At 42.9% G+C, this 23306-nt stretch overlaps 2 protein-coding genes across 10 annotated transcripts in view; one reads left to right on the forward strand and one right to left on the reverse strand.

Annotated features, from left to right (window-relative positions):
- UBP1 (upstream binding protein 1) overlaps positions 1-12497 on the forward strand; it is a 75260-nt gene extending 62763 nt beyond the window's left edge. For 2 of the 6 annotated variants that reach the window (XM_019647177.1, XM_019647178.1), the window contains 7 exons: positions 357-411; positions 670-763; positions 3495-3585; positions 4353-4471; positions 7200-7342; positions 8032-8083; positions 10507-12497. In XM_019647177.1, coding sequence (XP_019502722.1) covers positions 357-411; positions 670-763; positions 3495-3585; positions 4353-4471; positions 7200-7342; positions 8032-8083; positions 10507-10544 — 592 coding nt within the window. In that variant the 3' untranslated portion in view covers positions 10545-12497. Of the gene's footprint in view, positions 1-356; positions 412-669; positions 764-3494; positions 3586-3758; positions 3892-4120; positions 4320-4352; positions 4472-7199; positions 7343-8031; positions 8084-10506 lie in introns of those variants that run through there. The other 4 variants (XM_019647176.1, XM_019647179.1, XR_002124570.1 and 1 more) reach the window with 3 other exon arrangements.
- Positions 1-23306, reverse strand: part of FBXL2 (F-box and leucine rich repeat protein 2) — a 68038-nt gene that overhangs the window by 6062 nt on the left and 38670 nt on the right. For 2 of the 4 annotated variants that reach the window (XM_019647182.1, XM_019647181.1), the window contains exons 12-15: positions 22892-22936; positions 22265-22321; positions 15663-15875; positions 12886-14597 (exon numbers count right to left, since the gene is read on the reverse strand). In XM_019647182.1, the coding sequence (XP_019502727.1) occupies positions 14490-14597; positions 15663-15875; positions 22265-22321; positions 22892-22936 (423 nt within the window). In that variant the 3' untranslated portion in view covers positions 12886-14489. Of the gene's footprint in view, positions 1-1106; positions 2089-12885; positions 14598-15662; positions 15876-22264; positions 22322-22891; positions 22937-23306 lie in introns of those variants that run through there. The other 2 variants (XR_002124572.1, XR_002124573.1) reach the window with 2 other exon arrangements.

Below are 23306 nucleotides of genomic sequence, written 5' to 3' on the forward strand. Positions count from 1 at the left end.
AGCTGTTGTTCAGCATCTTAGCTGTGGAGGGCAGTGTCACTGGCCCTCATATGTGGGATCCGAACCGGGGCCCTCTGGCGTCCCAAGCCAGCTCTTAACTAATGAGCCACTCGTTCAGCCCTGTGCCAGCATTCTTACTGCAAATTTACATTGCTCTGTCACATAGTATTATTTATTTATTTGTTTTAAAGTGTGTAGCAAAGGATAGTTTTATTAGAGCAGAAAGTTACAGCTCTCAAAACGAGAAGGGTTCCCAACCGGCGTGCCCCAGCATTATTTTAAATTTATCTATATAGCCTTTAATGCCTTGATATTTTAAATACATATAAAATCTTTCTTTTCTCCCTTCTCCCCAGCAATTCTTCTTCCCCAAATCATCAGGGAGATGGAGTTTCACAGACCTCTAGTGAAGTAAGTATCTTGTTCCTAAAACTGTCAGATGCTTCAGGATCCTGCATTTTTAAGGCTCCGACAGGGGCTTGAGTCATTGTTGGGTCACTGAGTAGTCAGACCTGTGGTCTCTTGGGTGTTTCTTTACTTCAGACTTGGAGGATTTCTGTGTTTTGTTTCAGTGTGGTTTTTTTTCTTCATAACATGCCAGTGATTTGGGTTATTTTTTTGTATGTTTGAATAGCTTCTTCTATTTATGTTCATTTTCTTTGTAAATAGCAACTTCAGCCATCAGCCACCACCCAGGAAACACAACAGTGGCTGCTCAAAAACAGATTCTCTTCCTATACAAGACTGTTTTCCAATTTTTCAGGTATGTGTGTATGTGTGTGTGTGTGTGTGTGTGTGTGTGTGTGTGTGTGTGTGTACACACACGTGTTTCGTTTACTTGTTTGTCTCTACTTTCATTAACCTTATTTTCTTAGATTTTTGAAGTAATTACAGATTCATAAGAAGTTGTCGAGACAGGTACATATCAGCCAGTTCCCCCAGGGGTAGTACCATCTTCATGCCTATTTTACACTATCAAAATCAGGAAACACCATGGGCACAATCTACTGCTTCACCAGTTCTGTGTGCCCTCATCTTTGTATAGGCGTAGATAGTTCTATGCAATTTTTTTCATTTTATTAACTTTATTTTGAAATGATTTTCACTTTACAGTTTGTTACAAAGATAATACAGAGATGTTCCAGGGTACCCTTCACTCACATAATTATAGTACAGTATCAAAACCAGGAAATTGACATTGGTGCAATGCATGAATATAGTTCTGTCATTTTATCACATATCTAGATCCCTATAACCACTACCGAAGTTAAGATACAGAATTACACCATCCCACAAGGATTTCCCTTATGCCTACTCCCTGCCCCCCAGCCACCATCCCTACTCGCTGGCAACCATTAATCTGGTCTCTCTATGATTTTGTCATTTCAAGAACGTTATATAAATGGAATCATACAGTATGTGACCTTTTGAGATTGGCTTTTTTTCACTCAGCCTAATGCCCTTGTGTCTATCCAAGTTGTAGCAATAGTTTGTTCCTCTTTATTGCTGTAAAGTATTACATGGTATCAATGTACTCGGGTATGGTTTTTGTAATACTTAAGTGTAAGCTTTTTCTTGCATAGGGAGCCAAGAGAGTATTTAGATGGAATTTTAAAAGGGACTAAACAGTGCTTCTCCAGGTGGTGCAATAGGAAACCTGTTTAGAGGAACAGTAATAGATACACCAGGTGGGGAGGGGCAGCATTTCCCAAACGTCTTTGGCCCTGGGACCCTTTTCCTGCAGAACACTTACTGACATGTCCTGCTCAAACATGTCCTGAGAACTGCTGGCCCACGGCAAGGTGGCAGTCACCTGTCCTTTGCCACAGTGCTGTGGGGCATGAAAATGCAGCTTGAGCCTTCTCAGAGGACAGAACATGTGTGTGCACATGCTCGGCCTAGAGGAAAGCTTGATTGCAGAAACAGCATAGTTTCCTATTATGTCAGCCATTTGTTGCCGTGTTGGTGCGATGATTAGTCATTCCCCATGTAGCTCTTCGTCTCTTTAAAATGAAAGTGCTGGATGAAAGTCATGTGCTACCAGCCACATTTCTGTATGATTAAATAAAACCTCTTATCTGTGAAAAACTGAAAATTTAAAAATTTCAGTATGTTGGTGGGGGGAATGCTTTTGAGCCCTCATAAGGAAGGCGGATGAGTATAAATGCATACACAAAACTCTGACAGTCGGAACAGAGAGAGATCCCAGGTTATGCCTCTTATATTAGACGGATACATGTTTCCATCTAGAGAATTCTAAGCACTTTTCACTGTGACCTGTGATCACATGACTTGGTCTCTTGCCTTTACCCTGTGGCTTCCCAACCATAGAATGGGGAGGACGAGAGTGCGGCTTCGTGCCCTGAGCCTCTTGGGCATCGCCTTCCAGAAAGGGTTGTACACAGAGTATCTGTCCAAGTCTCTGGAGGGCTGAAGGCTATGCCCACGCAGGTCCCTGGTTACCCCGGGAGCCCTGTTTCCAGAGGCACGTTTCCCGCCCCTGGAGAGCGATTAGAGCGAGCCTGTCGTCGTTCAGCTGCGCCTGCCTCCCGGGCTGTTTGCTTGTCTCGTCTTCCTTTTACAAACTACAAAGTTATTAAGCTCTCATAAGCCCTCAAAAAATAGAAAGATAACCCCTTTATCTTGTTACCTTTTTAGATTATCATATGGAAGTTATGCCTTAATCTCAGAGGGCATCTCCATTTTCACAGTAAACTACATCTTGGGTGTTGACAAGAGGGTAAAACAAAAGATTGTGGACTCATTCAAACATAAAAAGTGGGGAGGAGTATGATGAACTCCCATGTGACCACCCCCAGCTTCAGTGCGCCCAGCCTTGGGTCAGTCGTCCTCTCTACCACTCCCGCCCCCCTTTCTGTTGTATCTTACAGTAAATCCCACATACCATGTCATTTGCACTTACCAAGCATTTATGGGGGAAATCTTAAGGTATAATATGCAATTCTCTGCTGTGCTTTTGTATTAAAACTGGCTGCTGTGACCGAGTTACGTTCCACAGAATGTTTGACCTTACATTGCATGTTGTTGAAAAGAGGTTTAGTTCTACCAACTCAAAGTCCCCAAAACCTCTGGACCTCCCTTCTTTCTGTAAAATAAAAGGTTGGTCTGGGTGATCTCACGGTAAATTAGCTGGGGTCAGAAGTCTACTTATCCACACAGCCATAGCACAGCCAGGATAATGCAGGCAGTGAAATTGTCTGTTGGAACAGAACCCTGTAGGCCCCGCTCGGTGATCTCATTTACCAGCCTTTGGGCTCCTAAGCTTCATTCTGATACAGGACATGCAAGACCAAGCATTTTCTTCGGCTCTGAGAGAAAGGGCTGTGTGTGTGTTGTTCATGTATGTGTATACACAGGAGGCCTGTGATGCTTTTGAAGGACATTGAACTGTGTGGAGTCAGGTGTTGTAAAGCAGCCAGTCCTGCGAGTTCTTTTCCCACTTCTTAGAAGAATCTCTCTTTGCTGTTCTCCAGGTGCCGACTTATTAAAACTGACAAAGGAGGATTTAGTACAAATTTGTGGTGCAGCCGATGGAATTCGGCTCTATAATTCACTGAAGTCAAGGTAAAATACTGTGTTTAAAAGGAACTGTTTTGCTTGAAATCAGACTGCCCCTTTGTTTCTGTGGGGAATTTGGGCAGAATGTATTTCCACGCTAGGTTGGCGTGTGCCTGCGTGCGCTGGGCAGCACTGGCAGCGTCGTGCTCACAAGAAGACTGTTTTGTGTACACCCTCAGGGCAGGCCCAGATATGATGCAGGCACTGATGAGGGCAGAGGTAGACTGTAAGACTGGTAGACATGCACATGGGCAGTACTGAGTTCTTGAAGACGACTGGGGTTGTTGCCAAGAAAACAAACTTCTCGTTTAGGTGAGCTCTACAGAATCTATGGTTTTCAAGGTCATGTGACTACTACTGAAAAGTTATTTAAAATGTCAACTTCTAATTGTAAATTAAAAATGAAAGAACCGTAAACTGTGCTGGCTTTTAAGATCCATTTACTATCATTGCTATTCTTAGACTTGTGTGAGAATTCCATTAAAATTAAACCTTACTGATTTTAAATTGCTGACTTTATCTTGAAACTTAAATTTACCAGCACCTGACAGACCATCTCAATGGTTTAGAGTCTGGATCATCAGATTAGACCACCTGTGATAGTTGGTGTGAGGTGTGTGTTTTTATATTTTTATTAGTAAATTATTTTGTATAATGAAATAACGTAAAGTTCTCACGAGGAAATAGAAATTAGATTCCTGTAGTTGTCATGTTGTACATGTGGCAAGGCAGCTTTCTCTCTTCGGCTCACAAGTGGTATCTTCTGATTGCAGGTCGGTTAGGCCCCGCCTAACCATCTACGTCTGCCAGGAGCAGCCAAGCAGCACACTGCTGCCAGGGCGGCAGCAGGCTGCGGGCAGCGGAGGCGAGAATGGCAGTGGGACACCCTACGGTGGGTATTGAGGGCGTCTCCCTTTCTGACACTGAGGCAGAAATGGGACGGACCTCACTGGGATTTGAAGGACTTGTGTTAGCGCTGCCAACTGCTGATGCAGGGGTCCTGACAGCAGTGAGCTCCAGGGCCAAGTCCACTGGAGAAGGCACATCAGCGGACGTCCTCAGTTGTTTCAGCCACACTTGGGTCTCCTTTTTCATATGGCGCTTTATGGCTAGAAATATCTAGCAAGCTAAAGACTAGCTTGAATGCCTTGGGGTTTTGCTGCCTTTTTTAGAAATCTCAGATTCAATGATGAATGTAACATTGGCAGCTTGGCAAGAAAGCAGGTGGGTTTTTCTCAGTTTTTTATCCATTTTACTGACTAGGGAGAAAACTTGAAATGTCACATGTGTAAAGATGCACCTGTGTATTGGTGCTAAGTGTGTGGACTTGTCTTAGGCATCCTGCCAGCACTGTGAGCTCTGGTGAGTTGGGGCCATGTCCTTGTGAACATACCGTGTCATTATCCATCTGAGGACTGAGAGGGCTCTGCCCTCCTGCTGGTTCTCTTTAATTGTATAATAGAGTGCTGGATTAGGGGAGAGATAGAACTCCTGGCCCCCCACCCTCCTCTAAAATATAGTCCTTAAAAAAAAAGCAAGCATTTTTTAAAGCAGATGTTTTCTCATTTGTGAACTGAGTGTGTGGCAATCTCCCTCTTCTCAAAACCTAACAAAATAAGGGCAGCACACTCCACTTTCCAGAGGAAAACGTGTTCTGGAATTCAAAGAGGCAGTTATTTGCCCCAGTACTGGGTAGAGCTCTGAAAAGTACTTTGTCGTTTGAATTTTACTGTAAAATCCAGGAAAAGCATCACTGTTTTGAGCTTTTCCATTTGGTGTCATTTTGACTTCAGAAGCTGTGAATTTTAAAACTAAATATACAAAGTCTTAGTCTTAGAGGCTAAAAATTCTGAAGGAGCTCTCCATGTATCAAGATCTCCTGTATCATTTACCTATGGTCACGACTGACATTTTGCAAGATGTATCCTCAAACATGAGTGTTTGTGGAGGAGCGTGTGGAACACACTAGATAAGGGTCACCAGACTGTTCCTGTGAGAGGCCAGGCAGTAAATATCTCCTTCCCTGTCAGCGCTGCCATCGTGCTGCCCAGACCACCACAGACAATATGGAGGTGATGGGCATGGCCATGTTCTGGTATCATTTTTTTTGAAAGAACAAGTGGAGGGCAGGTGTGGCCCACACAGGCTGTAGTTTGGTGACCCTGCTCGGGATCATCTCTAAGTCTTACCCTAATTACAGTTCCCAATTCTAAGATTCTCATAATGTATAATTAGCAAAGGTTTCTATATTCATACACACACGCACAGGAAAAAACCCTTGTTTGGGAAAGCTGAGTTCTAGCACTGATACTCCTGATCAGTGTCTGGCTTGGATCTCCCAGACTCACTGGGATGTGCCTGGTGCTGTACAGACATGGCTGCTGCTAAGTTACATGTTCCCGAGACGCAGAACACTGGGGGGGCCGCACCTGGGACTTTTCTGTAACGCAGCAGCAGGTGTTACTGTCCACCCGTAGCTTTTCATGAGCTCTCTTTTACACTGTTTTCAATTCTTTGGGGGAGAGGAAGGGGAGAAAGGCAGCTTTTATTCCTTAGGATAAATCTCCAGTCGTAGGATCACTGAAGCAAATAATGACCTTTTTAGAGTTTTCTTTTTCTTAATATATTGCTAGAAACACATATTTTTGAAAACAGCTACCTTTGGGTATAATTTATATACCATAAAATCCTTCCATTGTAAGTATTCAATTCAGTAATATTTTAGTAAATTTACAGTTTTATAGCCATTACCAAAACTAAATCCAGTTTTAGTTCCATTGCTGCAGAAAGATCCTCTGTACCCATTTGCAGTCAATTCCTGTTTGTTTTTAAGAAAAATTAAAACCTTGGGCCGGCCTAATGGCGCGTTGGGTAAGAGCTGGCTTGGGACGCCAGAGGGCCCCGGTTCAGATCCCACATATGAGTGCCAGTGACACTGCCCTCTACAGCTAAGATGCTGAACAACAGCTCAACTTGGAGCTGGGCTGCCATGAGTTGCCGGCGACAGCGTAGGCTGCAGCCCCTGCTGCAGTGGGTTGCCATGGGCTACCGTGTGTAGCCAGCAGCCAGCGTGAGTGGCCGTCCAGAAGCCGGCGACTGATCTGCCTCACCCGGGAAGAGCGCAATGATGGTGCCAACTTGGGCCAGTAAAGCAACATCCTCCACAACTAGACTGAAGAACAAAAGGACAGCAACTTGTCTGTTCCCCTTCCCCCAATTCCCCAGTGCTGTTCCCATCCCCCAATTCCCCAATAAAAATCTTTAAAAAAAAAAAGAAAAAACCCTCAAATTCCTTTGTACAGAGATTACTGTTAATGTTTAGCATAAATGTATTATATTTCAGATGGATAGTAGGGGGAAGAAATACTAGTTATTTTTTATATATACTAGGGGTGCCAAGAAGATGTATATACAGGACCTGTATTCATCTTTTGCTATTTGTATATATTGAGTATTACAATTTTAATACAGTTTTGTCCTTTCTTAAACTGTGTATACATTTTTTTGGCACCCAGTGTATATACATTTTTTAGTATTTTGAAAGGTGTGTCTTCCTGTAGATCCCTGTGGAAAACATTAAAGATTACTGCTAAAATGTTGTTCTTATTTTTTTATTTCAGTTTATCATGCAATCTACTTGGAAGAAATGGTTGCCTCAGAAGTCGCTCGAAAACTTGCATTGGTGTTTAATATTCCTTTTCACCAAATTAACCAGGTTTACAGACAGGGTCCCACTGGTATTCACATTCTTGTCAGTGATCAGGTAATTCTAACTGCATTTGCCATTCACACTGGTATATACTTTTTTATATGGCACTGTAGAACTGTAGAACAGTTCTGTGACCTTGTTTGCAAGTACTCATGGGAACCATTTTCACAGAGTTGGGGATCAGAATTTATAACCACGAGTTTCAGGTGGCCTCGTGACATAAGAAATACAAATCAAGAACTGTGGCTCAGCCCTCCCAGGCCTCCTTTTTAATTCAGACACTCACTAGGGGGACTTCCAGGTTAGTGGGGCATTTGCTCCTTTTTATCTACAGAGGCATTTGAAGGCGTTTTCCTTTTGCCCACTAGTTGATGACAAATTTAAAAAAAAACAGGTTAGAAGTACAATTTTCCCCCAATGTCCCATGACAAGTAATAATAGAAGAGCACTTATACAGTGACTGTTTGTTAGTCATTACTCACAGGACCCAGTAGGTCATCAGATGGGAGGTTGACCAGATAGATCTCTCAGGGACCATCCTCCTCAGGCACTGCTGCCAGTGCAGCAGGTGTAAATTATTACTACTTCACACAGCATTACTATTGCATTACTATTTTGGCTGTTCGGTCCTGTGCTTGTGCTGCAATATGTAGATGACATTTTCATTTAACTACTAATTTTAATCTTTTTTAATGAGTTAAGAAGGGACCATTGGACCTTAATTATATTCTGCTTTCTCCTAGATGGTTCAGAACTTTCAGGATGAGAGTTGTTTTTTATTCTCCACAGTAAAAGGTACTTTGAATGTGTGCATGTGCTTTGAAATGCTGGAGTCATGAAAAATAGTGTGTGTATAACCAGCCATCATCTTGTGTGCTTGCTTTTGAAAATGCTGACTGTACTAATTTTAAGAAGAGTGAAAAATGAATCGAGAATATTTCTAATGGTTATAGTAGAAGTTACCTAGTAAGGAAGAGGAGTCCTAGATGACTGGGGAAAAAATTTCAGTTCATTCAGCCAACGTTTTACTACATATCTTGTGTTAGACACCATGCTTTTGGTGCTAGAAAGGTCTTGAACAAAACATTCCATGGAGCTCCTACTCTAGTGAGGAAAGCAAACCAGAACTGGCCAACAGATGCACATAATTACAAATACTTGAAGTGCCATGAAGGAATGGGAAAGTGTGCGGTGTTCCTGGATAAGGGGGATGTGGGTAGGGGGACGTGAAGCTGGTGGGCAAGGCTTCTCTGAAGTGTCATTAATGCTGAGACTTGAAGGAGCTGACCATATGAGGACCATCCCAAGGCGGTGTAGGGCTGTGTGTGAACGAAAGACCTTGGCTGCTTTGGAGGCTGGCAAGAGGGCCACGCAGCTGCCATGCCATGTGTGAGGGGTAACAAAGCAAGATGGAGTCAGGGCGAGAGGCAGGTGTGGTGTGAGGGACCTGGTGAAGATGGTAGTTTAGGTTTTATTTGAAACGTATTGGGAAGTCAGTGAAGCTGTTTAAACAAAGGAGTAATGTGATTAGATTTATCTTTCACTCTTGCAATTCTGTGGAGACGGATGAGAAAGTGGAAAAACTGGAGGCAGGAGACATCATCTAGGTGAGAGGTAATGCCTACTGGGCACCACATTTGAGGGAGAAATGGTTGTGACTCTTAGAAGAGCAACTGAGCAGACTGGTGCTGGTAGAGAGGTAGGTATGGTTGGGGGAAGTCAGTTAAGAGTTCCATTTTAGGTACATAGAAATGTAAGACTGGCAGTTAGTTATACCTGTCTCGGGCTGGCAGGAGAGGCCTGGGCTTGAGATGTAAATTTGGAGGCCTTTCCCATATTAGTGCCGTGGAAATTGTTTATGTCATTTAGTGAGAGAAGTGGAAAGAGGGGCATGGACAGGGCTCAAGTGAGTTCCAATGACAGGGTTAGATAAAGGAGGAATTTTGGCTTTGAGTTTTGTTTGTTGTTCTAGTTTCTTTAGGTGTAGAAATAGAGTGTTTATTTGGGATTTTTCTTGAGGTAGGCCTGTATAAGTATGAACTTCCCCCTTAGAACTGCTTTTTTGTTGTTTGTTTGTTTGTTTGTTTGTTTTTTTAGCTGAGCCATCCCGCCACCTGTTGGCAGCTCACGGCTGCTCAGCTCGGGCTGACTCGAACCACTGTTGCTCAGAGCTCAAACTCTTGAGCGAGCTCTTAACCAACTGAGCCACTCAGCCGGCCCCTTAGAACTGCTTTTAAAAGCTCCATCCCATGAATTTTGAAAAGTTATGTTCTCATTTTCCTTTGTTTCGAGATAGTTTTTGCTTGTTTATTTCCTCTTTGACCCACTGGTTGTTTAGTAGAATGTTGTTTATCCTCTTCGTGTCTGTTTTTCTGAGTTTTCTTCCTATAGTTGATTTCTAGTTTCATGGCATTGTGGTTAGAAAAGATGCTTGATATGATTTCAGTCATCTTGAATTTATTGAGGCTTGTTTTGAGGCCTAACGTGTTCTGGAGAATTTTCCATGTGCACTTGAAAAAAAATGTATATTTTGCAGTTTTTGGATGAAATGGTCTATAAATGTCTCAAGTCCATCTCATCTAATGTGGCATTTAAAGTCATTATTTCCTTATTAATTTTCTGTGATGACGATTATCCATTGATGTGAGTGGGGTATTAAGTCCCCTGATATTACTGTATTACTGTGGATTTGTCCCTGCATGTCCATTAATACTTGCTTATATATTTAGGTGATATATCCTTTTCTTGGACTGGATTTAAATTATGTAATGTCCTTTTTTTTTCTTTTACATTTTTTTGTTTTAAAGTTTATTTTGACTATTGTAAGTATTGCTACTCCAGCTTTCTTTCTGTTTTTATTTGTATGGAATGTCTTTTTTCATCCCTTAACTTTCAGTCTGTGCGTGTCATTCAATTTGAAGTTGAGTCGCTTCCAAGTAGCATGTAGATGGGTCATGGTTTTTTATTTGTTTGTTTGTTTTTTAATTGGGGAATTGGGAGAGGGGAACAGTGTTGGGGAAGGGGACCAGCCAAGTTTTCGTTCTTCAGTCTTAGTAGGAGTTACAGCAAGTTAATCAGCTTTTTTCTGTAGAATTATTTAAAGGTAACTTCTGAACTGGTATAGGAGGTTCAAGATTTCTGGATGTTTTCAATTTAATGGTCTTGATTTTCCTAAGCCTGGCTTAAAAAACCCTATAACTTCTTTCCTTTTTCTGCAGTTGAAAATAGTGGTGGTATCCACATAATTTTGAAGTGATGTCTTATGTAGTCTGAACTATATTCAGTACCAAATAAAGTCACGCTTAAAAGTGTGTGAAGACTGAATCCAAGAAGTCTCGGGATTGGATTTTAATGTATGAAATGTTTCATATTGAAAACACAAGATGACCTTTCTAATGAGCTGTATGAGAGGTGAATTTCCTCACTGTCACTGCCATATCCAAGCATCCTCGTGAGAGGCAGCACGTCGGGGCAGCACGTGTGCAGCTCTGGGGGCCACGGTGCAGGCAGGGCTGCCTGCTTCTCTGGCAGAAGCCAGCAGATAATACAGTTCCTAGAAGCAGCCTTTGCTGTCTTGTTACACTGTATGCGGTTTGGAAATGAATGTAAAAACGTACTGTGGGCATTTACCTTTCTGTGCCAGTCTGGCTTTTATTGCCTGGACCTTCTGCTGACTTGGGGCGGGGCTGGGGACAGTGCTGTTTGGAGCCAGCGTGGAACCTGTCTGCGGAGAGCTGTGATGTGCTGATCCGGTGACTGGTGGTCAGGTAAGAGGCTTGGCACCTTCTCAGAAGAAATCATGTCTAAGGGAGTGCATCGGATGTGATCGTGACAGATCAGGGAAGAGCCAAGCCGGAAGACGGGCTGTACGCAAGCTGCATTATCAACAGTACCTTGGTGAGAGGATCAGTGTAAATCCTAATAGGTACAAAGACTTTGGTGTTTTTGCTTTGTCACAGATTTATTGAAAAACTTTTTGCTTCTGCTTCCATTTTTAGCATTTTGTTTCTGATTTTCATTTTTGAAGCCCCATTGCCTTTAAAATTATGTGGTTTTCTTTTTCCTCCAGCCCTCTGTCTTCATCCGCCCTTCCCAACCCACCCCACACCATCCCTTTCTTAAACATTTTTAAAGCCCTACCCCAGACATCGGAAATGGGTGACCTAAGCAAGGGGAAAAAGGATAATTTCTGACTTGATGTTAAGGGGTCTTCATTATCAAGCTGAAATTATTCTTAAAACACTAGACATCATAAATCAAACACTAAATTGTACCATGAAAATTCCTTACACTTCTCAAGTATTGAGCTTTAGTACAAATCATGGGTAAACATTCTGGTGATTATTTAAAGGCTTTTTTATACACCACATAATAGTTTCTTCTATAAAAAGAGTGCCTCTTTCACAAAACCAAATGCTTGTCTGCCAGTACTCTTTTCAAAGGGAATCCACTGTTTTTGTAATTTTTCTTATATATTTATCACTTCCCTTCACCCAAAGCCATTCGCAAAATTCATAAGCAAGCATTTTTGAGGCCTGTGGTGTAGCACACCCAATTTTCCTTTAAACTTCAATTCCATTTTAATTATAGCATCTCTGTCCTTTTACCCACCCAGGTGTCTTGGTTTTGAATGTATTATTTGATTCTTATCTTTGTTCAGGCAGCAATAGGAATTTTTGAGTTTCAGATCTCTCCCAGAAGATAAACTACTTCAGTGGGTAAATGCTTTGGCATTTGATGTTTTATTCATAAAGGGGGTGACTTTTAATACGAAGAAGCACTGTCTCTAAATATTTCCATCTTAGGCACTCTTATAGACCCCAAAGCAGGAGAGCGTTGCTTTCTGTCGTTTTCCCTTCGCTTTAGTATGACCACATGTTTTCTGTACCAATCACTTGGGAAAGAAGTGAGCTTCTCAGTTGTTTTAGAGTTTTGCTTGTCTATTTAGCATTCCTTTTTGAGTCTTGAGATATATGGAACAATAAATGTCATTTAATGCTGAGTGCTATTTTGAATTCCTCATTGGGCTTTAGCAGTGGGGTAAAAATAATTAAAAGCTCATCAAACTTGAAGTTGCACCGAGTGGTGTTGAGCGTTAAATCTGTCCCAGTGAAACAGGTTAAATTATGGCACCAGCAAATTTGCTACTTTGTTTTTTTAATAGTAGGATGTATACATTTCAGTATAATAAATGTTTTCCGATTGTTTTACAAACATGTGTCTCATTTAAAATCCAGTTCCTAACAGTGTCACACGTCACAGAATCAAGAGGTTCCATGTTATGTTCTGAGCACACACCAGTCTGAATGTTACACAAGCGGCGAGACCCATGTGTTATTTTCTGTTTGGGTTCTTGTTTTCTCAAAGCTGATGCCACTGAGGACAGGTTACTTTAGTAACTGTACCACACCTCAAGTGGAAGCAAGCCTGATTTTCTTATCAGAGGGCTCCTGTTTTATAAATGAGGTCATGGGTCATTGAGCAATGAGTGTAGCAGCTGTGACAAGTTGTGTCCTGGCTCAAAGGAGATAATGTATAGAAGACCCTGATCATTTACATAAAATAGAAACTATAATTCATAATCGCTGAAGCACGTCTGTGTTATATGTTTCTTTTACTTAAACAGCATCGTGCATCACTCATTCCCCCCCCCCCAAAGTGGTGCAAATGTATATTGAAATAACTGCTATGATATACACAATTTTTAGTGAATACTGGAGTATATCATAAGGCAATAAAATCATCAGGACTTTTATGCTTATTCTGACAATCCTGTTCAATTGATTTATGGGATTGTATATGGATCTGCCTTCTCTTCCTAGAATGCAGCTGAGGCACTGTATCCTAAGTGCTTCTAAAACTGTCTGTGTACTAGAAGTATTGCTCGGCATGGGGAAAATACCTTGTTTGTGCTGTTTCACTTCAGCTTCTCCTAAGCTCTGGACTCTTCAGTTCAGGGAGTGGTTGCTAGGAAGTGTGAGCTACCATTAACACACATTCACAATGAAAGTCACAACAAGTTCCTGACCTTAATAAAGATCGCAAATGTGGACAGCACAAGCAGAAACAACATCATCTTGGCAGATTTTAGGTAACATTAGGAAGGTCTGAATTTGGAAAATAGTTTTGCTCAGATTATCTGCCATAGATTATAGCAATAAAACCCTCAATGACTTAAGCATTACAATGGTGTATTCATTTTTATATTGCGTCTAAAAAGGTGCCAACACGTTACTGATCTGAGTTTTAAGTGTGTAACTTTTGAATAGTTCTGGTGTAACTTGATTTCTAAGATTTTAAAATAAACTTGGAAAAAAAATCACACCCATTCTACATGCATCCATTCATTATTTTTAATTGATTATATGATAGATAACTTAAGCCTTAATGCTATTTCTTTAAGGTCCCCCAAATTTTGTGAGATATGACATGATTAACTTTTCTCCTATAATAAAATGTCATTGTGTGCTGTAGCATACGCCAGAGCTTATAATTTCCAATCAGGCAACACAAACTCTGAGTTGATTGTGTTTAGTTTTTGGTTTTGGTCCCCAAAAATCTATGTGACAAGCTGACAGAAACAAAGGTGAAGACCCTGCTCCACCCAGTTTAGAGTCCTCATTTCTTTGGTGTCTCATGGAAACCTATTAACTTGCCTTCCACATAAGTCTCTATATAGGAAACTAACAGGTATTATGAATTTGCAGTACAGTCACTTTGATAAAGTTGCTGTTTAATTTTCAAAGTGGAAAAGTCCTGCTAATTAAAATGGAATTGTGAATTAAAGTAGGCCATTGTCTTAAGTACCAGATAGAAAATCAGTAGCTTATTTTTTCTGCTCAATTTGTGCTAACACTGATGGTCTGTTGCAGGAATGCTGACAAAGCCGAGGGCAGAACTTTTGTACCTAGGAAGGCACCCGCCTCTCAAGCAATTGGGTTTCTTGCATGGTCCTGGATGCACTGAGACCACTCTTGCCATGTGTTCACTGACACAAGGCTTTGATTTGATTGCATCACAGCAGGATAAAGGTGAAAACTATCACCAGAGTTACTGCAATCCCTACGGAAGTCTTTTACCTGTAAATGCCTTTCCCAATGGAGAATCAACAGATTGCGGTGACAGTGGAGAAGTTCAGGAAGACTCGGTCTTCTCTGGAGGAAGGGACACCTCTTCATGCCTCGGGCCTGGGCAGCTGCTGTCAGAGAATGACACAACACCTACACAGCCGATGTCCACTTCCTCCCACTGCTGTTGGTGGTGTGACAGGCGCGAAGTAGGCATGGACTTTGACATGAGGGAGCTGAGCCTGGAAATGGAAATAAAAAGAGGAATAACCTTTACACTGCTATTTTTAGGATTACAGGCATAATCCTAGGAAAGCCCATAGAACTCCATGTGAAATGGGCTTCACTTTAGGCAAATAGTTCAAAAAGAATGTCTGGGGTAGGCTAGAGCTTCTCATGTTTATATAACACATTCCCTAAAGACAAAGGGAAACTTAATATTTCTGCCCAGGGGTTGTCGCTTGCCCTGTGCAGAATGAGTGGAATTCTCGACATCGGAAGCATCCTGGTGCTGCTTTGGGGTATAACTTAAAGCATATTCAAGCAAACAAGAAGGCCGGCTGAGTGGCGCATTGGTTAAGAGTTGGCTTGGGATGCCAGCTCTGAGCAGCAGGACCCCGGTTTGGATTCCATATGAGGGCCGGTGACACTGCACCCTCTACAGTTAAGATGGTGAACCTGGAGTTAAGATAGGTCGACCTGGAGCTGCGCTGCCACGAGTCGCGGGCAACTGTGTAGGCTGCCGTGGGCTGCCGTAAGCTACTATGAGTGGCCGGCAGCTGCTGTGAGCTGCCGTGAGTGGCCGGCCAGTGGCTGGTGACCAATGTGCCTCAGCCAGGAAGAGCACAATGATAATACCAAGATGGGCCAGTAAAGCGACATCCTCCACAACTAGACTGAAGAACAACAGGAAACCAACTTGTCTGTTCCAATTCCCCAATGCTGTTCCCCTACCCCAATTTCCCAATAAAATCTTAAAAAAAAAAAAAACAAGGTAGGTGAACTAAGTGGGGAAAGAAAGCTACCTTCTATTAGGCCCTCTCACCTGGAAATTAGCCAAGACCACGTTCTACCTCTTACTGGCAATGACCTCAAGCCCCTTTCCTTATTAAGGGTGTGCTGATCACCAGACCATGTGGATCCTATTCTGGAAGCCGAATCTTCCAGTGTGGGGTCTAATAAGGAGACTCTACAGAAGTCTAAGGAGACACTTGAGTAACAAGTTTCGTACCCAGTGGTTTAGGACAGGATGTATTCACTGCTCGCTTAGAAACTGCCATGTGTACTGACTCCTGCCCAACACTTACCCGCATCCGCTTGATGCCTGCGCGCGTAACCTGCTGACAGTCATACAGCTCCAGGCGCTCCAGGCCACGGCAGTTCTCCAGGTGTTCGAGGGCCACATCGGTGATGAGCAGGCAGTTGTCCAATTCCAGTACCCGCAGCTTCTCGTGGCCACAGGTGCTGTTGCTCAGGTGCAGAATTCCATCATCTGTGATGAGCTCACAGTGGGACAGACTCTGGAATGGGGAAAAACATGTTTGCAAGACCCCTCATTCCAAGGCTCATGGCCTGGGCAGGGCAGGAAAGCTGGCCTGTGCAGCATCCTGGAGCAGCCGTTTATTAACAGGAGCATCAAACAGCCTTGGGCCCTTTGGCTGTGGATTTGCTGCAGCTGGGTAGCGAGTGGTTTAAAGTCTTTCCGACTTTAAAACGGAAATCAAAATCTTAGGGGATGGTCTGGTTCAAGAGGCGACGTAAGAGGATCCTGACCTCGCCTTCTCACCCGTGAACAACCAACAGCTACATGTGGAACAACTTTCCCTGACAAAACCTAAAGCTGGCTGAGCGCCTCCTACACTCTGGGCAAGTAACAGAAGGCCCGTGTCAAAGTAGATAGGAGACGCTGGGACACAACCTCACCATACACCCCACAGTCGAAGGGAACCCCAAACCCAGAGTGTATCCCTGAGGAACAAAGGGTTTAAACCCCACCGTTGGGCACCCCCAACTTTTAAGACCTATACCTGAGAGACAAGCACCCAAAAGAACTAGCTTTGAAAACCCACAGTTCACAAGACTAGGAGTCTGAGAAACCATTCTTAAAGGGCTCGCACAGTCAGACGCGTCCACCCCAGGCCCCAGCACAGAAGCAGCCAATCAACGGGCACCTGGACGTGTGTGGGAGCGGCTCCTTGTCTTAGAGTGCCAGCCTGAAGGGCAGTCATCTGAACTGACATCCATTGGGGCTCTTCTGGGTACTCTGGTGATGGAGACTGGTGGGCACCATCTTTGTGCAGTCCTGCCTTCTGCCTTGCTAAAGCCAAAGGGTGCCTTTTTTTTCTTTTAACATAGGGTTTTTTCCCCCTTTTTCTTTCCTGGTGGGTGCCAGCCATCCCTGTGCTCTCTCCATCTGCCTCTCCAGCCAGTGGGCACCATCTCTGCACTCTGCAGAGCACCATTATCTCTTGGAGAGGACATTTTACACATGCCTGGTGTCCTGGTTTTACATCTGGTGCCCCAGTTATTGTGGCTTTTGCCAGGGGACATCTCTTGGCTCAGGTGGCCAGTGGGGTCTATGCTCATAGGTCTCACAGGACTGGAACCAACAGAGAAAGACTTCTTAAACAGCTGCCACCTCAGGGCACACTAAGAGACAGCAAACACAGAAAGCTCAGTCTTTTCTCTGAAAGGATAAAGGGCTGACTTGAATCCTTGCTAAAGACTTGGAGGGCAGGCCCCATCTCTGACCTCCCCTCTCTGGTGTACTAGAGAACGCCAGTATCTCCTGGGGGAGCTCTTACATGCGCCTGCTGTCCAGGTTTATATTATACTTTGGTTGCACCAGTTTTGCAGCTGCTGCCCAGGTGTACTCTTTGATCACCTGGCTATGGTGGTCAGGGTTCCATGGGACTTCAACAATCAGAGTTCTTGGTAAGCTACCACACACAAGGCACTTTACAGACAGTAGACTGATTCACACCCCCAGTCTTGGTGTGAAAAAGGCCTATTTGCTTGTCCTGGAGCTTTGGCCTGCAGGGCAGGCTTCAAGTTTGGCACACATCTAGAGGCCCACAGATGAACTCAGGGAACATTGGCTAGCACATGCCATCTCTATTTTCTCCCTCTGACTCATTGCAACCCACTGGTATCTCCCAGACAGTTAATACACTCATCTGGAGCCCTGGTGTTTTATGACTATCACCCAGGGGACACCAATCAGCCTAAATCTACATACTGAGCTCCTCCCCTTTGAAACACTGATATATCTTGGCATACCCTCAACTACTGGTAGCCATTAAAAATAAAATGGGATACACAAAATCGATTACAAAAACAAAAACTCACAAATAAGTGGAGGTTAAACAATATGCTACTGAACCCATGGGTCAAAATAAGTCAAAAGGGAAATAAAAAATACCTTGAGAGAAATGAAAATTGAAATACAACATTCCAAAATTTATGGGATGCAGCAAAAAGAGTCCTAAGAGGGAATTTCATAGTAATAAATGCCTACCTCAAGACAAAAAAAATCTCATAAACCTAACTTACACCTCAAGAAACTAGAAAAAACAAATGAAGCCCAAAGTTAGAGGGAAGGAAATAACAAAGATGACAGTAGAAATAAACTAAAAGGCAATAGAAAAGATCAATGAAACCAAGAGATGGTTTGTTGAAAAGATACACAAAAATGACAAATCGTTACGTAGATTCACCAAGAAAAAAAATAAGGGGCTGAAGTAAAATCAGAAATGAAAGTGGAGACATTAAACTGATACCACAGAAATACCCAAAATCATGAGACCATTAAGAACAATTATACGCCAACAAATTGGATAACCTCAAAAACATGGGTAAATTCCTAGAAACATACGACCAAGACTGTAATGATTTGAAAATCAATAGTAGGGCCGTTGAATCAGTAATCAAAAGCCTCCCTACAAACAAAACTCCAGGACCAGACAGCTTCACTGAAAAATTCTACCAAACATTTAAGGAATTAATACCAGTCCTCAACTTCCAAAAAAGAAGAGGAAGGAACCCTCATAAACTCATTTTTACAAGGCCAGCAAACCAGACAAGGACGCCACAAGAAGAAAATCACAGGCCACTACCTCTGAGGAACACAGATGCAAAAATCCTCAACAAAATACCAGGGGTGCCCAAAAAATGTATATATACATACAAGTGAACACTTTGGTCAACACTCAAGCAGTAGTTCGCCGTAATCAGAAGTGTCTGGACGCTGATGGTAACCACTTTGAGCACCTCTTGTAATTGCAGAAGTCAAACGTGACTTGCATTCATCTTTTGTTATCAGTATATATTGAGTATTACGATTTCAATAGTTTCTTCCTTTCTTAAAATGTGTATACATTTTTTTGGCACCCTCTGTATTAGCAAACTGAATTCAACACAGTAAAAAGGACCGTACACCATGATTAAGAGGGAGTTATTCCAGGGATGCAATGATGGTTCAACATCTGCAGATCAATGTGATATACCACACTAACAATGAAGAATAAAAACCATGATCATCTCAATAAATGTAGTAAAAGCATTTGATAAAATTCAACATCCATTGATGATAAAAACTGAACAAAGCGGGTAGAAAGGAAATATACTGCAACATAATAAAAGCCATATATGACAAGCCCTCAGCTAACATCGTACACAATGGTAAATAGCTAAAAGCTTTTCCTCTAAGATCAGGAACAAGACAAGGATGCCCACTCACCACTTTTATTCAACATAGTACTGGAAGCCCTAGCCAGAGCAATTAGGCAAGAAAAAGAAAGGAAAGGCATTCAAATTGGAGTGGAATTAGTAAAACTGTCACTATTTACAGAGGACATATTATATATAAAAAATCCTAAAGACTTCATAAAAAAGCTGTTAGATCAAATGAATTCAGTAAAGCTGTAGGATACAAAATCAATATACAAATATCTGTTGTGTTTCTGTACACTAATAACAAATTACCAGAAAGAGACATTAAGAAAACAATCCCATTTACATTTGCATGAAAAAGAACACCTAAAAATAAATTTAACCAGGAGCAGCAAGACCTGTACTCTGAAAACTATAACATGACAAAAGAAACTGAATAAAACACAAATTCTATGCTTATAAACTAGAAGCATTAATACTGTTAAAATGTCTGTACTACCCAAAGGAATCTACAGAGTCAATGAAAAACCTATTAAAATTCCAATGGCATTTTTTGACAGAAATAGGAAAAAAAAATCCTAAAATTCATATGAAACCACAAAGGACACTGATAAGTCAAAGCAATCTTGAGAAATAAGAACAAAGCATCAGGCTCCCTGACTTCAAACTGTATTAGAAAGCTATAGTAATGAAAACAGTACTTGTACTGGCATAAACATACACATCTGTAGAATCACTATTATCAAAAAGACAAGAAATAAGTGTTGGTAAGGATGTGGAGAAAAGGGAACTTCTGTGCATTAATGGTGGGGATGTAAATTTGTGCAATTAGTATTGAAAATAAGAGGTTCTTCAAAAAATTAAAAATAGAACTATTATATGATCCAGCAATTCTCCTCCTGGGTTTTTACCCAAAGAAAATGAGAACACCAATTTGAAAAATATATGCACCCCCATGTTCACCGCAGCATTGACAGTAGCCAAGACATGGAAATAACCTAAGTGTCCACCATAGGATAAATGGGTAAAGAAAATGTCACACACAGCAGATATAAACAAGAAATCTTGCCATTCGTGACAACATGGATGGACCTTGAGGGCATTATGCTGTGTGAAATAAGTCAGACAGAAAGATTAATATCACATGATCTCACATATATGGAATTAAAAAAAAAAAACTCACAGAGAATAGATTGGTGGTTGCCAGAAGTGGAGGGGGTGAGAGAAATGGGTAAAGGGGGTCAAAAGGTGTAATTTTCCAGTTACAAAATAAATGTCATGAGGATGTAATGTACACCATGGTGACTATAGTTAATACGGTATTGCATATTTGAAAGTTACTCAGTAAATTTCCATTGTTCTCATCACAAAATAAAAATTTTTTAACAGTGTGGGGTGGGGGGACAGGTGTTGACTATACGTGGTGATCATTTTGCAGTATATCCGAATATCAAATCATTACGTTGTACATCGGAAATGAGTATCTCAATTACAGTCATGCACCGCTCAACCATAGGGATACATTCTGAAAAATGCGTCGTTCGTCGATTTTGTCACTGTGTGAACATCAGTGTATTTACACAAACCTAGATGGTACAGCCTACTGCACATGGTTCCTAGAGTACAACCCTGTACAGCATGTTACTGCGCTGAATACGGGAGGCAACTAACACAATGGCTACTAGGGATCTTCAAAGCTAGGCTTAGATTCAATTGCAGTTTCCCTGCTTTTATGCTTATAGTCCTAAATGGGTTTGGTTTTGGTTTTGGTTTTTTGGAGGGGGCTCTTATCTTGGAATTCTGGTTGTATTGTAGCTTAAGTCCCCTTTCTAGATGTAGCTTGTATAAATACAGGGAACAAGCTGGGAGAGACTTTCAGTCACCAGAATCCCTGCATTCCTGACAAGTCACGGGCATGGACCCTGCTGCGCTCCTGAGCAGGCAGAAGGCAGTGCAGGAATGAGGGAGCTGGTGGAAGTCCTGGCTGTGCTCAGCGTCACCCCTCTTCAGGTCCCTCCATCCTCACGTGAGGCTGATGACGGGGTGGGAGTCCATGTCTAGGGTATCTCAGGGAAGGGTGGAGACGGCCCTCTGTTAGCAGAGCAGGAGGTCAAAGCAGGAAGTAAAGCATGGGGCCCCAAAATTTCCCCACATCGCTGAGCGGCAGAAGGTCTCAGGGACATAGGGGTGGAGGGGATAAGAGGAGAAAGGATATCTGAGTAACAGGCTCTGCCAATTAGAAAACTGGATCGGAACCAATTTAAGAATAAAGACATCAGAACTACAAAATTATCTGCAATACACAGATGGAAACAGTTTAGTCAGGGAATCTGGATCCAGGTAGGTTCCTGAATAATGCCTGAAATCTGACCTCAAACTCTTTTAAAAAGAATTCCCAGAGGTGTCCAAAACCCAGCTTCACTTGTGCCTGAGGGAAAACTTATCTAGAGGGAATGTGGAAAATCGTAAAACTGGTGGGGAGAGGAACTCAGGGCCAAACAGAGCTTTACTGATGTTGAACTTGACAAGTTTCACAGACACAGAGAAAACGGCCTTAGGAAACCCCCGCTGTGCAGCTCAGGGCTGGGAAGACCAGACTCCACAGAGGCCAAGACATCTGGGGCCTTCAAGTGGTCGTGGAATTGGGCAAGTTCCTTAATGGCTCTGAGTCTCCGTTTTTTCACTAATACAATGGTGTGTCCATAGTGTATGGGATTAAGTGAGACAACGTTATCTCGCGGGTGTAGACAGCACAGTGCCCGTGGGCTTGCTCAGTAATGGGGACTCCTTCCTGCCCCAGGCTCGTGGGTCATATAGCTGGGTGTGAAAAGTGTATGAGTGTCAGTGGTACTTTTCACTGCTCACTGTAGGTCTATCAATATATTCTAATTCCTTTATATATGTGTATACACACACACACACAGGTAATGTAAATATAACACAAGGATTGCCTCAATTTTTCGTCTTCGATTATAACACTTGAACCTGCTAATTTCACTCTACCCGATGATGGACATGTGCTTATGTGAAGTGATAAGGACACGGGTCCCTATATTAGGTTCATATCCTAAAATGAAAACAGTAACGTTTAGATACCCTGCCTCCCAAGTTAGCCCAACTACTAGATCTTTGAAATCAGAAATGAAACCTTTACAGAAAGGAAACCCCAATACTTGCTGTGGCAGGAGGGCCCCTTCATCCCTAAGAGGTGACTACTGTGGCCAAAGCTCAGACTCACCAGGGCTTGCAGCTTAGGACAGTGAATGGAGAGCTGGACGAGTGTGCTGTCGGTTATCTGCAGAGAAACAGTGTGTCAGCGTGGCTTCTACACTAGAACCTAATACCTAATTCTGACTTCTGAACATGAGAATCAGAAGGTGCGCAAGAATGAAAACCTCAAGCACACTTGTGCTGGGAGCTCCCCTCTTCACCAGCGAGCTCAACTCTGCTCACTCCTGGAGACACAAAGCTGTTCTTTGGTCTCTCCTCTGTGCCCCAAGGGGGCCTAGGGACAAAGGACAAAGAGGGAGCATGCCAGGAGGGCCCCCAGGATTCTATGTGGTCACCTTATCAGTGGACATGCAAACTTATTCCTCTCTTAAGCTCTGTCAAAATATGAGGGTTTTCTGTTGTGTTTTTTTTGTTTGGCAGAAGATGGAGCTATGATAAATTTCTCAGCTGCAGCTCTAGCTGATGCCTGAGAAGAGCCCCAAGCTTATGCACTCCACCGCCATGGCCTTCACTGGTTCCCAAGCCCTGACACCTGCATTGGGGCCAGGAGGGTCCCGACAATAGCCAGTGGGCGTCTGGCTCCACCTGGCTGTGTGCGGTGGCTGAGGGGCAGGGCTGTCATGGGCCCACTCACCAGGACGCATTCTTCAAGGTCCATCTTCTCCAGGTCATGGCAATTCTGAAAGAGTCCATATAACACCCTTCACCACATGCTCAGTGGTGAGAGCAACCCGGCGCTGGCGCTGCTCCTCTGAGTACGGGCCCATATTCCTCCATTACGAAAGGTAGTTGCCTACACCTTCCCCGTGCTCACAGATATCAGCAGATAAATTTGAGCCATAGAATAGGTTTCGGAGGGCCTGGGGGGGGGGGGCACTGAGCCACAGTGTGGGCAGGTGAGGGTTGGGTAGGAGGCAATGTGTATGAGGACGTGGGTTTCAGGCAGGAGGCCAGTGTGGAAGGAGGTGCAGAGGCAGAGCGCAGCCCAGAAGGGGCGGCTGCTGAGGGGCTGCGCTGGGGTCTGTGCAGGACGAAGGGCAGCTCCATCC

Source organism: Hipposideros armiger, unplaced genomic scaffold (assembly GCF_001890085.2).
Source record: "Hipposideros armiger isolate ML-2016 unplaced genomic scaffold, ASM189008v1 scaffold_109, whole genome shotgun sequence".
Classification (NCBI taxonomy): domain Eukaryota; kingdom Metazoa; phylum Chordata; class Mammalia; order Chiroptera; family Hipposideridae; genus Hipposideros; species Hipposideros armiger.